Below are 15,261 nucleotides of genomic sequence, written 5' to 3'. Positions count from 1 at the left end.
GAATAATAGAATTTACCATAGATTGCTTCTCAACTTAGTTAAATTTACCGTTTTAAAGTCGAAGATAATAGATAATGCATTATGTATCTGATTTATGCAATAAAGATAAGAGACAACTCCATCCAGCAAACACATTTTAAAAAGTAGGTGGAGAGAGGAGAGTTTGGCTCTAAGGATAATGGCAAACACGTAGACAACATAGACTGAGTGCTAGGCATCGTTCTAAGTGCTTGACACTTACTCTCACATCTGTGTGATAGCCTACATTCAGAGATTTGGCAAATTAATATGCAGTTATATATTTTAAATTAAAATGTCAAGATATCCATATATTGTTTTTTATTCTTTTTCACTTTTGCCAGTCTTGTTCACATTAGATAAAAGGTTTCTATTCTAACATGCAATAATATCATATATATGTAATCAGTGTGTGTTGTGTGCGTGTGGTTGTCTCTGGGGCAGGGATTTCAACTCTTGTTAAAGTCTTTCTACAGTGTGTTAATATGCTTAACTAAGTAAATAATTTAACCTTTCTTTGGTGATTTGGGTTCTTGCAATATGTCTAGGACATTTTTGGCAATTTCTTCAGCAAACAGATTAAATATTAGCTTGTCTTCTCACCATTTGTCTCTTTCAGAATTAAGTTAAATTCTAAATAAAAATTTTAGTCATTTAGGGGAAGGGGCATTCAAATAGTTGTTTTTAAGATCGTTAGAATTATACTATCTGTGTTTGCCAGTATGTAAATGTCTGCTTCAGAATTATTTGATATATATTTAATTTTAGATCTTTAATCATATGGTAACCTTATAGTGTTTTCTATCTTTGGCAGGAATTAAAAGGTGGAAAAACTTATGCGAAGGTAAGTAAATGTTCTTTAACTCTTTTGAGATTTGTTATATCATTCGTTTCTGTTTGTAAGCTTAAAAATTAAGTAGTTTGCTCTTGTAATTGCCGTGCAAGTTGGCTATCTTTAAATAAAGCAACTTGGAGATTGAACAGTTGGAGCCAACAATAAACTATAGTCAGATTCTTTCCAAATGCCGATTATGGGATGTTCTTCTTAAGTTTCAGCTTCCCTGCTAGAAGACGACCTCTGGTTTGCATTAAGCAACAGCATCTGTTACTCCAGTCTCCCCTGGGAAGTATTTCTATTCCCACCAACCCCCAGTGGGGTAGGATCCTTCCTCTGTGTCCTCTTAGCACTCTGCGTATACATGATCTCGACTGTCTTTTATACTTCTACTAGCTATATGAAATTACTAATGAATGTGCTCAGCTTTTTGCCGAATAGAAGGATTTAGTAATTAGTAATACTATCGGAAACCCACATACCCCTCTGTGATGGCATCTCCATCAACCCAGTTGTCTGAGCCAAGTACCGGGCACTAGTTCCAACCATCAAACCTACCTAACTCCCTAAAATCAACTGTTGCGTTGTCATTTAGGATGCTCTTTGCCACAAGTAACAGAAAACCCTCCTCACCTAGAGATTTTTTTTTTTTTTTAATTTCACTGAACAAGGATGTGAGGCAGAGCTGCCCCAGGATTGGTTGAGCCACTGACTGGAGAATGTCATCAGGAACCCATGTTACTTTTCTCTTTCTGTTCTTTCATTCTCTGTGTGATGATTTTGTCCTTGGCTGGCTCCCCTCATAGCCAGTCACCAGGTGGGTTGGCTTCTTGAGTTTTTGTCAGCACATTCACATATAACAAAATCCAACTGCTTCCCCATGTATGACTTTTTTGAGTGAGAATATTTTCCTATATGGCCCTCAAAGGATTTCCCTATATTTTTCATTGTTTATAGCTGGATCATGTGCCTACTCCTAAACCAGTAATAGGCAATAGGAAATGGATTGCGGTGGTTAGCTTAGACTAATCACAATTCACTAATGAGCTAGAGGTTTGGTTACTTTCCTTATGCACGTGGATAAGCTAAAAATGGACACTTGAATGAAATCAGAGCTCTGCTAGCAAGAAATAGCAGGGCACTGAATGGTTGGTAGGCAAACAACAGGGTATGCTATGATGTCTCTTTGATGTCTCCCTTACAAAAAGTTCTTGAAACCATCCCTTCTCTCCATTCCCAAGGCCACTACCTTAGGTTGTGCCTTCATTATTTCTTATTTAAAACCTGCACTGGCCTCTTCTCCTTTGTTTTCTGCCTCTGTTGTCTCCCTCCAGTCCTTCATCTATGATAGTGCCAGAAAAATGGTTCTAAAAGTTCAAACAGGATAATATCATTCCCTCACTTTTAGTCCTTCAGCAGCTTTCTATTACCTGTGAAGGAAAACGAAGTGCACAGTCTTTAACCCAGCATATTAGACCTATCTTGGTTTGCCTATCATCTGTGTACACATGCGTGTGCGTGCGCGTGCACACACACACACACACACACACACACACACACTCACTCATCCTTAAGCTTCAGACAGACTGCCTTCATCAACTTCCTAGAGCGAGCCATGCTATTTTAGCCTCTTTGCCTTGTGACTTGACATTTTCCCTACCATGCCTTTGCTTCTCCCCTCTCTTGTCCTGTCAACTCATGTATCATTAAAAACTCAGCTCAGTCATCCCTCCCCACTGAGAAAATTATTTTCTCCCTCTTTCTTAGTTGTGCCTTCCTCTATCACAGCACTTATACTTTTTTATAGGAATTTATTTTCTGTTTTCTCTTATTAAACTATGAGCTCCTTGAGAATAGGAATGATTTACATTCCTAATGCCTATCATTACCTGGAATGTAGATGCTCAGAATTGTTTGGCAAGAGGAGTAATATTGGCCACAGATACCATTTTAAGAAGACAATTATATCAGTGGAGCCAAAGATAAGATCATAAAGAAATATGACCATTCTGGTACCTCACGGAAATGTCAGCTCTTCAAGACGGCCCTTATCTGTCCCATTCATCACTATTTTCCAGTGTTGAGAATAGGGCTTGGCACATAAAAGATGCTCTGACCTTCAGCCTAAAACATACCCCACCTGTTAGTATGCTTTCATCATGGGGACTGACCAGATTTTTTTTTAACTTGCATTATGCTTAGTGACACTGTAATACCAACAATCCAACAATGGATGGTGAGCCAATGGGCTGTTTTTTATTCAACAAATATGTATTAACTGCCTACCATGTGCCAGGCATTGTTCCTGGCACTATTCTAAATATCGAAGATGCAGCAGTAAACAAAACAAAAATCCCTGCCTTTGTGGAGCTTACATTATAATAGAGGGTTGAGGGAAGGGGACAATATAAACTAAATAAATACAAAACGTGTATGTACATGATGTGATGATAACTACTAAGGAGAAAAATAAACCAGATAAGAGATAAAGAATGACAACTACAGGGTAGGGGAGAGAGGAGATGGGTCATGTCCTAAAGTTGTCAGGAAAGGCCCCTTTAGAGAGATGACATTCAAACTTAGACCTGAATAGAATGAAGAAGAAAGTGACAGGATCTCAGAGGGAAGCTGTCAGGTTAAAAAACAGTCATTGTTAAAGGTCTTGAGGTGATCTTGGCATTTTTAAGGAAAAGGACACTATGGCTAGAAGAATAAGGAGAGGGGAGGCAAAGAGATGAGGTGGCCAAGGACAGAGGGATCAGAAACAGTCAACACATTCAACTCTTTCAAGGAGTTTTGCAGTAAAGGGGAGCAGAAAAATAGACTGGAGAGAGATGTAGGGTGAGGTTTTGGTTTCTTTTGTTCATTAAGATGGAGAAAATCCAGCATGTCTGTGTGCTGATGGGACTGAGCCAGTAGAGAAGGGAAATTTTAGAATGCAAGAGAGAGGAAAGAATTACTGGAGCAATGAACTTGAGTAGGCAACAGGAGAGCAGTTGGCATTAGATCGGAGCACAGCCGGTTCACTTACAGTAAGTGGAAAGGCAAATATGTGGGCACAGATACAGTTAGGTAAATGGATGTGGCTGGCAATAAGAGCTTATGAAAGTTAAGTGCTGTTTTGATTGCTTTTATCTTCTGAGTGAAACAGGATGCAAGGCATCAGCACAAAGTACAGACGTGAAGGAGGCATTGGAGGTTTAAAGAGAAAGGATAATACATGAAATAGGGCATATGGATGATGTGTGATCACATAGCCACATGAGTCTTCACATGTTTATTTGGATATGGCTTTGCCCTGGACATACCCAGGCTTTTTGGCTGATCTGTTGGACCCCTAAAAGAGGCAGTAATACCAGAGTAACCATGTGAAAATTAGGTAGATGTTACCTGCGACTTGATGTGTTCTGACTTATTGCATTTGGGGCTTGTGGCCCTTTAACTGTTCTCAAGGTCTTAACGTTCTTTCTTCTTGTACCAGTTAAAAGGTGCTAAAATAATGCTCCAGCCTACAATTAAATTCTTCATCTTGAATATCATTCATATGTGCCCCGTGTGTGTTCTAAAGTCTTAAAGCAACTTAAAATCACAGCAGTGTTTAAAATGGTCGGTACTTTTTATTATGTATTCAGGGAGATGTGCTTAATAATTGCAAATTTAAAACTTTTTGTTGTTGTTAACAAAAGGCGCTCTATATACTTAGTCATGAAAAATAGACTTTGTTTAAAAAAAAATATGTATTGGGGTTGACTTGTACCACTTGGAAACAAGAAATAAGGTTAAACAACATCAGTGGAAAGACTGGAGGGCAATCTTTGGTAGCTGCATAAAACGGGGACCAAACCTGGGTTGTAATGAGAGGGAGGAACAGGTCTGAGCTGAACTTCTGGGTAGCAGCAGGGAGGGTTAGGGCTAGGCTCTGAGAAAGGATGGAAGTAAGGTTCATAAAGAGAGATCCTGCTTAAGGGTGATCAGCAAAACGAAGTTATGAGAGATGCTGAAGGAGAATGCACTCGTACCAAAGAAAAAATGTGATACCCTTAAATCATTCTAGTCTTTGGGTGGAGAGTGAGACCCTAATAACCTGCAATCATCTGTAGTCTCCAGTGGTTAATTAAGAATAGAGCCAGAACCAGACTAGGGATAAGAAAGTCTGATCAGCTTTCTATATGTATATGCAAATGATCATGATTGGTCTGCTAGTATTTCCTATAGCATGGCGTGAGTACTACTGCTACTTGCAATGATTTTAGTTGTTTGATTTACTTCACTTCAGTTACGTATTTTAATGTATATAGAAAAAAATATATATTTAGCACATAAAATTCATGATTTCAAAGATCGTATTGCTTAAGACAAGAGCAGAATAGGTAATAATTTTTTTACCAAAAGTGAGCCAATTTAAAGACACATTGAGTCTACAGCCAAGCCACCCTGAACAAGCCCGATCCTATCTGATCTCGGAAGCTAAGCAGGGTCGGGTCTGGTTAGAACTCGGATGGGAGACCACCTAAAAAGACGAGCTGCTGTGGACATAAAAAATAAAAAAATAAGGGATTGTAAGCTGACAAGGTCCTTGCAATCTGTGAGGTCAACCAAGGGTTGCCTCGCCTAAAAAAAATAAATAAGTAAAATAAATAAAGACACATTAAGTAAATACACAGTCATTGTTCAAATGACAAAAATTGCAAATGACTGAAATTTGAAATAACTCATCTAGAGCATGGGTTGAATGTTTATTTTAAGGAGAATATGATAGAAGCCTAGTAGATATTCTATTAATATAATTCTTTTTCTTTTCATAGCTGGGCTTTGCAGATCTAAACCTGGCAGAGTTTGCTGGATCAGGAAATACCACTCGCCGCTGTTTACTGGAAGGCTATGATACCAAAAATACAAGACAAGATAATTCCATTCTTAAAGTAAGCACGTTTCAAGATTTACATGTCAACAAATGAAATTCTGTCTTTAAATAAACATAGGTATATACTGTTAAAGACAAGATGAGAATCCATACTGAGATCATAAGCTGAGCACACCACTGAAATACTCATCACCTAGGGGAAAAAAAACTACCCAAATCACCAATGCAGTGAAAAGTAACAAGTGTTCACCTTCATGATCACGAGGTGTTTCTCTCTGGCTCTGTGCCCACCCGAGGAACAATGCACACAACCCCTACAGCATTAGGGCTCATTGGGAGGAGGGAGCATGATGAATGAATACCTTAAAATCTTTATAGCTCCCAGAAGGTCATTTCCAAAGCAGCTGCAGTGGCCACATAGAAGTCACTGAGTTCTCTTGTAATTAGTGAAGTGATAGATGGCACTCAGAGTGTCTGCCCTAAGTACCGTCAGGAGCCACATGTTCTGATGACCACAGACAGAATAGGCGCTTCAGAGAGTTGGTGGGAATATGAAATGCGACCAGTTGAAGAAATATTTATACAGCATTTTGCATCAATTAAAACTCAATATATCAACCTTTTGCTATATTTTATTTAGATTACCCCATGATGGAAAGTTATCTAGTGATAAGAAAGAAAAATAATTCTGAACAAAAACTGGATGGTCAGAGTTAGTGGAGCAAAGAATTACCCTATACCTACAGTTTCTAACTTTATTTTTAGTAAATATTTAGCTCTGAAGATGTGAAAATGCATGGAGTGCTTATTATAGTCAGTCCATTCCTTGCACAAATTTAGCAGCTGTAAAGAAAGGAGGAATGTAGTTGGGGAGGAGAGGAAGATGGTGAAAGAAGATAGGAAGGAAGTCAGAAAAAAAATAACACGATGTAAACTTCTGTGCACATCATGTTGACCTGGTTTTATGGTGATCTCTATACACAAAGCATTTGCATATACCTCTGTGAAATAGACAGGGTTGGGCATAGATTGTCTTTATTTTATAGATGAAGAAGCTGAGACTCAGAGGTTAAGTGTCTCACTAAAGTAGTGAGTGGCCGAGCTGAGACCAGAATGCATGTCTTCTGCTGCCTGGTCAGTGGTCTTTTCATGTTCTCATGCTGTCTAAGCATCAGGCTCAGAAGAAACAGTTCATTCTTAGACTGATCCTGAACAAGCCACTAAATTCAGTTTCTTTATATTTCTTATATAAATATATAGATAATCTTTCTCTGAATTATGGTGTTTTTATTGGAAATTGAAATTACTTTTACATTTTAGACCCCCACATTCCTTCCGGCCAGCTCGTGCTGTAGTCTCCTTCTGGCTCCCCACTCATCTTTTCACACCATTTCTCCTACTTGGTCCTATAAAAACCATACTTAACAGAGTAGGTCACACACCATTCAGCAGTCACTCTCTCCCTTCTGATCTTTGTCTTCTAGCCACTTAATTACCTTCTCTCGCCTACTCATTGATGACTTAGCTCCTAGCTCACGGTTTTTCTCTTCATCCCATCTGTCATTGTTTTTGGTGGCTTTACCATCTGCGTGAGTGATATATATTTCTGAACTGTCTTCTCTATATTTTCTCTTCTTTTAGCTAATCTTATATGTGCCTAAGGCCTCTCAGTTCCTTAAGCTACGTATCTCCAGCCACTTTTTCCTTTTCTTCGTCTCAATTCCTACTCCTGTGGTCACACTCTCGACTTTCTTACCACTAGAAACTTTACCATCTCCAAAATCTCAATTTAAGGTATTTCTCCCTCCTATTACTGTTTATTACATTTCCACGTTTCTTACGTTGATCTACTACTCACTTAGCTATCCTTAACCTTACCACTTTCTCTGCTTGCTTTTACTTTCCTCTTTATCCAACTTAGATTCCATGGTCCATGATCGTCATAACCTTAAAAATACTCCTTTTCCTCTGTCTCCCTCCATTGCTGTTCCTGAGTAATCCCCAACCCTAATCAGACTCGAGTATCCTCCCCAGGTCTGCATCCTAGCTGTCGAACATTGGTGCCGAAGCTCGCACGAGCAGGTCTAGCTGGCATTACTGCAGCCTGGCCCACTGCCATCAAACAGTCATACTCTACTTCCTCTGTAAGTTTCCTTTCCCAGTTTCCTAGCTATTCTGTTTCATACGTTCTTTTTCCTCATGTCTCCACCTACCAGTCTTGCTCTCAGCTAATGGTCTTGCTTTATCCTTTATTAAGAAACTAGAAGCCATTAAATTCTAATTCCCTCATTTTCGCATCACAGAATTTACAGGTCTTCCTGTCTCTCCAGCCCTATTATCCTTTTTGCCTCCAGTTGCAACAAATGAACTGCCCCTCTTCCTGTCAGAAGTCAGTCCTTCCTCTTAGGTTCTAGAATCCAAAGCTTGTCTATCAAGAGTTTTGTCCCTTGGATGATCCCTTCTCCTAATCATCTCCTTGTAATGAACCATCTTCATTAGCTCTGGCAATTTCTCGTCTCCTCCAGCCACTGTCCCACTTCTCTGTTCTACTTCCCTGCACAATTCTTTAAGAGTTGTATGTGCTTTCTCCATCTCCTTCCAGAAACATTCAAGATATTCAAGAGCGCTGTTCCAATGGAGTTGGAAATCAGATTATAGAGTTCTGTGAAAGAAGAGGCCTTGAGAAAACCAGCACAGCAGGGATAGGTCTAGCGTTTGATAAATTTAGCACTTAAAGAGAAAGAGAATAGTAGTGGAGGCACCGGAATGAAGAGATAAGAATGGAATGAGGAGGTAGAAGAATACATGTCAGCCATTAGTGGAAAATAGGCAGAATTCTTCATTAAGATTATATGAGTTTTAGTATTATGTAGTCCTAGGTTCAGATTTTAGCTCTGTTCTTTACTAGCTAGTTGATCTTGGAAATGTCACTTAATCTCCTGAGCTTAAAATGAAAGTATCAATCTCTTATAGGAGTTTTGGAGAGTAAATAAAATAATCCATATAAAACACTTAGCTTATGCCTGGCACATAATAAGTTCTCACTTCGTGACAGTTGCTTATATTGTTACTGCCGTTATCATCCCTGTTCCCAGAAGAACATAATTGGGTCCTCTGGCTGATTCTTAAAAGACACTAAGCAACTGGTGAACAGCAGTATTTCAGAAAATATTAGCAAAGCTTGAAATTCTGATTTAAAGGTGGAGCAAAGGTGAGAAGCATTCGACTCTACAGGCCATCAGCAGGCACCCCTTAAAGAGACAGCATGGCGAGTTGGAGGGCAACCTCCTAAACCCTTAGCACCACTGGGAGGAGAGCCATAAACTCCACCAGCACAGCGCACCCCCCCAGGACTGCTGCTGCCGAAGCTCGCACTCTGTTTCCATCTTCTCCACTCATTCTTGCAGTTGCAGAATTTTGGATGTTAATGATGATTTTTAATCTGGCTGTGTAATGCAGCAATTTAATATTGGATAGAATCCAATTTAGCAGTCATTTAATTTAATGCTTTCTAAATAGGAAGTACTGGACTAGGTGCTCTGAAGGATGTGTGGATTAGTAGATCGTGGCTTCTCCTCTCGAGAGAGCTTTCATAATCATGAAATTTTTTTTCTTACATTTAGGTTTTGATCAGTATGCAGCTGATGTCTGGTGACCCATGTTTTAAAACGTAAGTTGCTGCTCAATGAGAGTTATTTATCCGAAAGTGTAATAGTGGTTTCTTTGTTTAAATTTTCACAGTCATATTTTGTAGTGTTTATGGGCTATTACCGTGAGGGAGCAGCTCTTCTGCTGGGCGACCGGCCCTTACAGAAGTTACCACCTGCTGCCAAGCGGGCACTCCACGCCCTAAGTTATAAGCTATCGGTCTTTTATCATCTTTGGGTTTTGGGTGAAATTATACAAATTAAAATTTTTAATTTTCCTTAATAAATACCTATTAAGTGCACAAAATATTGTGTACTAGGCCCTATTCTAGACACTACAGAAACAGCAGGGGAAAAAAACAGATACGGTCCCTGACATCTTGGAGCTTATATTTGAAAACAAACAACAAAAACGAACAAGTAAATATATAATATAAAGATGGCAATAAGTGCTTTGGAGAAAAATGAAGCAAGTCCGGAGGGCCGTGGCGGGAGAAGTGTTGCTCTTTTATGTGGAGTGCTCGGGGGAGTCCTCCCTAGTGAGGATGGTGTTGGAGGAGAGAGCTGAAGGAGGTGGGAAGCAGGCCACACCGATATTTGGGGAAAGAGCATTTGAGGTAGAGGTAACAAGTTAGCTCCCCCGGTACCCTGGGGGATGGGTGTTTGGGCACATTCATGTAACTGCCAGGAAACCAGTATGAGTGGAACAGAGTGAATGAGGGGGGAGGGTCATAGAGATGAGACCAGCTGATAGTTTTGTAGGCCATTATAATAATAGTCTCATAGGCCACTTATAATCTGAGTGAGATAAAAAAGGTACTGGAGGGTTTAGAGCAAAGGAGTAAAATCTGACTTAACGGCTGCTATGTAGGGAACAGATAATTTGTGGGAGCAACAAAGTGGGCAAGAGCAGAAATGGTAGATGAGTTAGGAAGCTATTTTAGGAATCCAAGATTTTGGGCCAGAGAAACTACAAGAATGGTTTTTCCATGTATCAAAATGAGAGAGCCTACAAGAGGAACAGGTTGGGAGCTTGGGTGTTGGACATGTTAAGTTTAAGATCTCTGTGTAACATCCATATCACGTAGGCACTTAGATTTGTCACTACAGGGTTCAGGAGATACAGATTTGAAAATCATGACATCATCAGTACACAGATACTATTTAAAGCCATGAGATTTGATTAAGTGACCTAGAGAGCGTAAATATAAATTTTCTTAAAAGACCACAAACTGAGGTATGAGACACTCCAGCATGTTAGAGGCCGAGCAACCAGTGAAGTAGGAGGAAGGGACCAAAGGAGATCACCCCTGAAAACCAAGTGAAGAACAGGTTTCAAAAAGGAGGGAGTAATGGACTGCGTCACACACTAGGGAAATAGGTCACAGGAAGTGGGAACTGAGGAGTGACCTTGGGGTTTTGCAGTGTAGACATCGTCGGTGACTTTGACAAACGCTTTGGTGGGATGCTCTTAGACCACAGCCTCATTTGAGTAGGTTAAGGAGGGTTTCGGAGGAGAAAAATTAGAGACAGTGAGTATGGCGGTCCCCACCTTACCCACAGTTCTCCTTCCGCGGTTTTAGTTATCTGCCGTCAACCGTGGTCCAAAAATAGTAAATGGAAAATTCCAGGAACAAACAATTGATAAGTTTTAAATTGTTCAGCAATCTGAGTAGCGTGATGGAATCTCGCTCCATCCCTCTCTGTCCCTCCTCGGATATGAATCCAGCTTTGTCCAGCATATCCACGCTGCATACACTACCCACCCATTAGGCACTTAGTAGCCATCTTGGTTATCAGGTCCACTGTCATGGTGTCACAGTGCTTGATTCAAGTAACTGATTTTATTGTTATAATCGTTCTATTTTTATTAGTTATTGTTGTTAATCTCTTACTGTACCTAATCTAAATTAAACTATCATAGATATGTATATATTGGAAAAGACATAGTATATACAGGCTCCAATACTATCCACTGTGTTTCAGGCCTCCACTAGGGGTGTTGGAATGTGTCCTCTGCAGACCAGAGGGGGCTGCCATATTCGTAGATGAACAGTCTAACAGGCAGGGGAAATGTGGTGCAGAAAAAGGATGATGCTAGAACAATGTCCTTGGATTGTTGAGAGGGAAAAAGGCAGAGACTATGGCTACAGATGCAGATATATGAGAAGTGGAAGCATATATAAGTTATTTTAAAATTGTTCCTGGTTTCTTAGTGAAATAGGAAACAAGGTGATCACTGAAGAGTGAAGATAGGAAAGATGGAGGTGGTGGTTTGAGGAGGGAGGAAAAGATGTGTGAAAGCCTGCTCCGAGAGTGAACTGAATGGAAGAAAGCAGCAGGATGGCCTGTCAGCAATCGTGAAGACGATAATTAAACGTGGAAGTTAATTAGATACTATCTAAATATCTGAGAAAGATATATTTAGAAAAGTAAACATTTCTTCCCTATGCATCAACTTCTGTAATAGCTGTAATAGCAACATCTATATAGTCTCTACTTATGTTCTGTTTTGTCAAGATGAAAATATGTATTTTAGTATAAATCAACCATTAATTAAAACTATGCATTTTCTTCTAATTTAGCCTTCCTATACTGTCTTCACTCAGACCATAATTTCCTGGTACCTTTATTTCCTGCTTTCTTGGGACTAAATAATTTTTGCTATGCTATTTTTGATTTCTTAGGTGACACTTTATTTTTCTAATGGAATCAGTTTAGGGTGAAATGAGAAAAAGAGCAGCAAAACTTAATAGAAGAAAATGAATTTATCATTTCTTCCCATGAACTTTTTATGCGTTGTCCCTTACTGACCCTTGCTCTGCCATTTTATCTCTCTACTTCTGAAATCCATATACTGAAAAGCTCAAAAATAGATCACTTTATGTTCTACGTTATCTCCACAAATACAATTCTGACAATCCAGAGTTTCTATTTATAGAGAAAAACTTTTATAACTTACTAGAATCAATAGTCCTTCCCTCATCCCAAGATACATACAGGTTTTTCTCAGGAGAATCAAACCCCCAATATTTTTCTCTTTTCTTTGACTATCTGAAATTATGCAACTGTCTGTGGAAAGAGGCAGCTCTGACACATCCACACACTTGTACATACTGAGTATGGTCGAATAGGAAAATATTTGAACTACTGATGTAAAAATTATTTTTATCAAGTTATATTTCAATATATATCAAATATGTAAAATCACAGTACTTTTAGAGCTGAAGAGAATATTGGAAGTTGTCTAGTTTGGTGATTTTTTTTTTCCAGAATATTTAGCCACAAAATTTTTTTCTCACATGTATTATGAATCCCAGTATATAACATTTTTCTCTTGGGAGGCAAAAAGGTATAGTACTTATTACCTCTGAAAGTCCTTGAGGGAGCTTCACGAAGCCAGTTCAAAAAGCGTCGGTATAATCCAAGTTCTCATTTTACAGATGAGGAAACTAAGGCACAGAGCAATCAAGCGACTCAACTGTGTATTTGTCTGTAAGACATATTTAAATAACTGCTAGAGAGGTTCATTCTATTTGCTTTGTCTTTAAATTTTTCACAATACAAAGTTTTTAAAAATTTACTAGAGAAACTAATAAGAGTGAAGCCAATTCTTAGCATTCTCAGGTTAAATTCCAGTTTTGATATTTTATGAACAGAATATCTGTGACATAGATTGTATGGTTTCGGTTTTCTGAAACAAATTTTGTACTCTGAGGCCAGTATTTATGAAGAAGGCAGCTGGTAAGTCAGCCTCTTACCACCTGCCCTAAACTCCATTCTGTAGTTCTTTACTACTCATCAAATATCCACCAACTCTTGTAAAAGAGTGAAACTAACCCCAAGAAGAAAGGCAACCACTAGTGCTGATGAAGAAAAAGGGCATTTTGAGAGAAAGATTACATACCTTGCTGGCATTTGATTATTTGGTGATAAAGCAGACGTAGGGATGTTGTGACTCCCTTGCTAGCTAGGGCTCTGCTACATTCATATTCCTGCAGGAAGGACGTTGCCACCTGTCAACATGATTTAACGAATATTACTGTCTCCCAGTTTGAATCTCAGAACAACTCTGTGAAGTATCATCCATATTTTTAAGTAAGAACATTGAGACTCAGAGGTTAAAGAACTAATTTGTCCTGGGTACCAGGATTTACTCATTCATTCAGTACTCGTGCCTTGATTGCCTATCATGTGCTAACATTTACCAAAATGAATAAGACCAGCTGCTGCTCTGAAGGATTCACAGTTTACGTGGGAAACGGACACCCAACTTTCCCTTGAAAGCCAGGAAAGTCTTCACTGAGGGGGTGACACTGAGCTAAGTTTTAAAGGATGAATAGGCAATTACTAAGCAGAGGAGACATTCCAGAAAGAGAAAACAGCCTGCACAAATGTATGCCGCCGTTGTTGTGGGGCACAGTATATTTACAGTCCACCACATAGGTAGAATTGTCATTTGAGGGGGTCATTTTTCATATACTCTTAACATTTCCGTGAAATTAAAGTAAAATAATCCATCTCTTTTCTGTAACTGAGCTATATTAAACCATTTCTGATAAGGGATATAAAAACATTTTCAGAACAAAAGGGGCAGTAGAATAAAAGCTGGCATATGATAGACACTTAGTGATTATTTATTCAACACAACTGAGTTGTCTAGGGAGACGTAGGAGAGCTGCCAAGGCCCAGCTAAGATTTTAGATTCTAAATTCGCCTTAAAAACAGTCTCCATGGTTGATGAACTTTCTCCATAATGCTTAGTTGCCCAGTATTTGAGCAGTTAGCGCAGATGGCCAAAATTATCAAGGTTTGTGGTTCTTCAGGTTTTTGAGACTGCGGAACAAGGGCTGCCAACCTGAAAGTATTGCTAACGTGTTGTGCCCGTGGAGTCAGGCTGGACAGGAAAGAGTGGAGCCAGAGGGAGACTGGCAGGGAGAAGAGGGGAGGCCTCAGGCCGGGAGCTCTGAAGGGTCAGAGAATGGGCCTAGGGTGGCAGGATGGGGATGCTGTACTCAGGCATCTGTCAAAGGAAAACCAAAGGGACTGGCAGTGAAAGATGAGTTCAGACAGGCGGGCACGAGCCACCACCAGGGATCGACTGTGACCGTAGACTCCATTCTTTATAAGTGTATTTCTTTTACATATTAGTTTTTCTTATAGAAATTAAATGCAGGGCTTTTTTTTTTTTTTCCACCACGCTGTTTTACATTATAGCAGGTCCTCAAATAACATTGTTTTATTATAACATTGGTAGCAATTTAATTCTTATTTACATCAGTTAGCCTATGGTAAAACTGATTTTGTTTGTACCATGTTTCATTTAAAGTTAGGCAGACTAGCTAAGAGACTCTTGTTAGTCATACAGGAAAAGGTACAAAGACCAAACTAATTAGTGGAGGTGGAGAAAAGATGATGACTAGGAAAAATATTAGAGAATCTGAAATTTAGAGTTGATTGGATATGGAGAAATATTAATAAGAAGGAGACAGGCAATATCTAGGGTTCTACTTTTGGTGATTTCATGGATCGTGATGGCATTCACAAAGGTAAAGAATGCAAGAAGAAAACATTTGGGGAAAGAAGATAAGTTTAGTTGAGGATATACTGACTTTGATTTACTTACAGGACAAATACTTGAAAATTTCTCAATAGGACATTGAATTTTAAAAATTAGGAGATCCTGGGACATGAATAATCGATAAATAAAATAAGTTTAATGGCAGTCTTAAATGTCCATCCTCAAGCTCCATGATTTCTTCAACCACCTTCGTATTTTATTTCAGATCACCAAGACACAGTCTCTAGGAAAATGTAGTTTTCCCCTGGAAGATCAACCTCAAAAGGTTAGGGTTGTTTTATTTAAAAAAAAAAATTCCTGCTAGAACTCAAAACTC

The 15,261-nt window shown here is 39.0% G+C and overlaps 1 protein-coding gene and 1 pseudogene across 1 annotated transcript in view; both read left to right on the top strand.

Annotated features, from left to right (window-relative positions):
* Positions 1-15,261, top strand: part of FAM102B (family with sequence similarity 102 member B) — a 61,880-nt gene that overhangs the window by 31,110 nt on the left and 15,509 nt on the right. Inside the window, exons 3-5 of the mRNA XM_011368120.2 lie at positions 833-862; positions 5,659-5,775; positions 9,341-9,387. Of these exons, the coding sequence (XP_011366422.1) occupies positions 833-862; positions 5,659-5,775; positions 9,341-9,387 (194 nt within the window). The remainder of the gene's footprint in view (positions 1-832; positions 863-5,658; positions 5,776-9,340; positions 9,388-15,261) is intronic.
* Positions 5,270-5,388, top strand: LOC111745542 (annotated as a pseudogene).

This window comes from Pteropus vampyrus, unplaced genomic scaffold (genome assembly GCF_000151845.1).
Source record: "Pteropus vampyrus isolate Shadow unplaced genomic scaffold, Pvam_2.0 Scaffold6, whole genome shotgun sequence".
NCBI lineage: Eukaryota > Metazoa > Chordata > Mammalia > Chiroptera > Pteropodidae > Pteropus > Pteropus vampyrus.
This window is presented reverse-complemented; position numbering and strand designations above follow the sequence as displayed.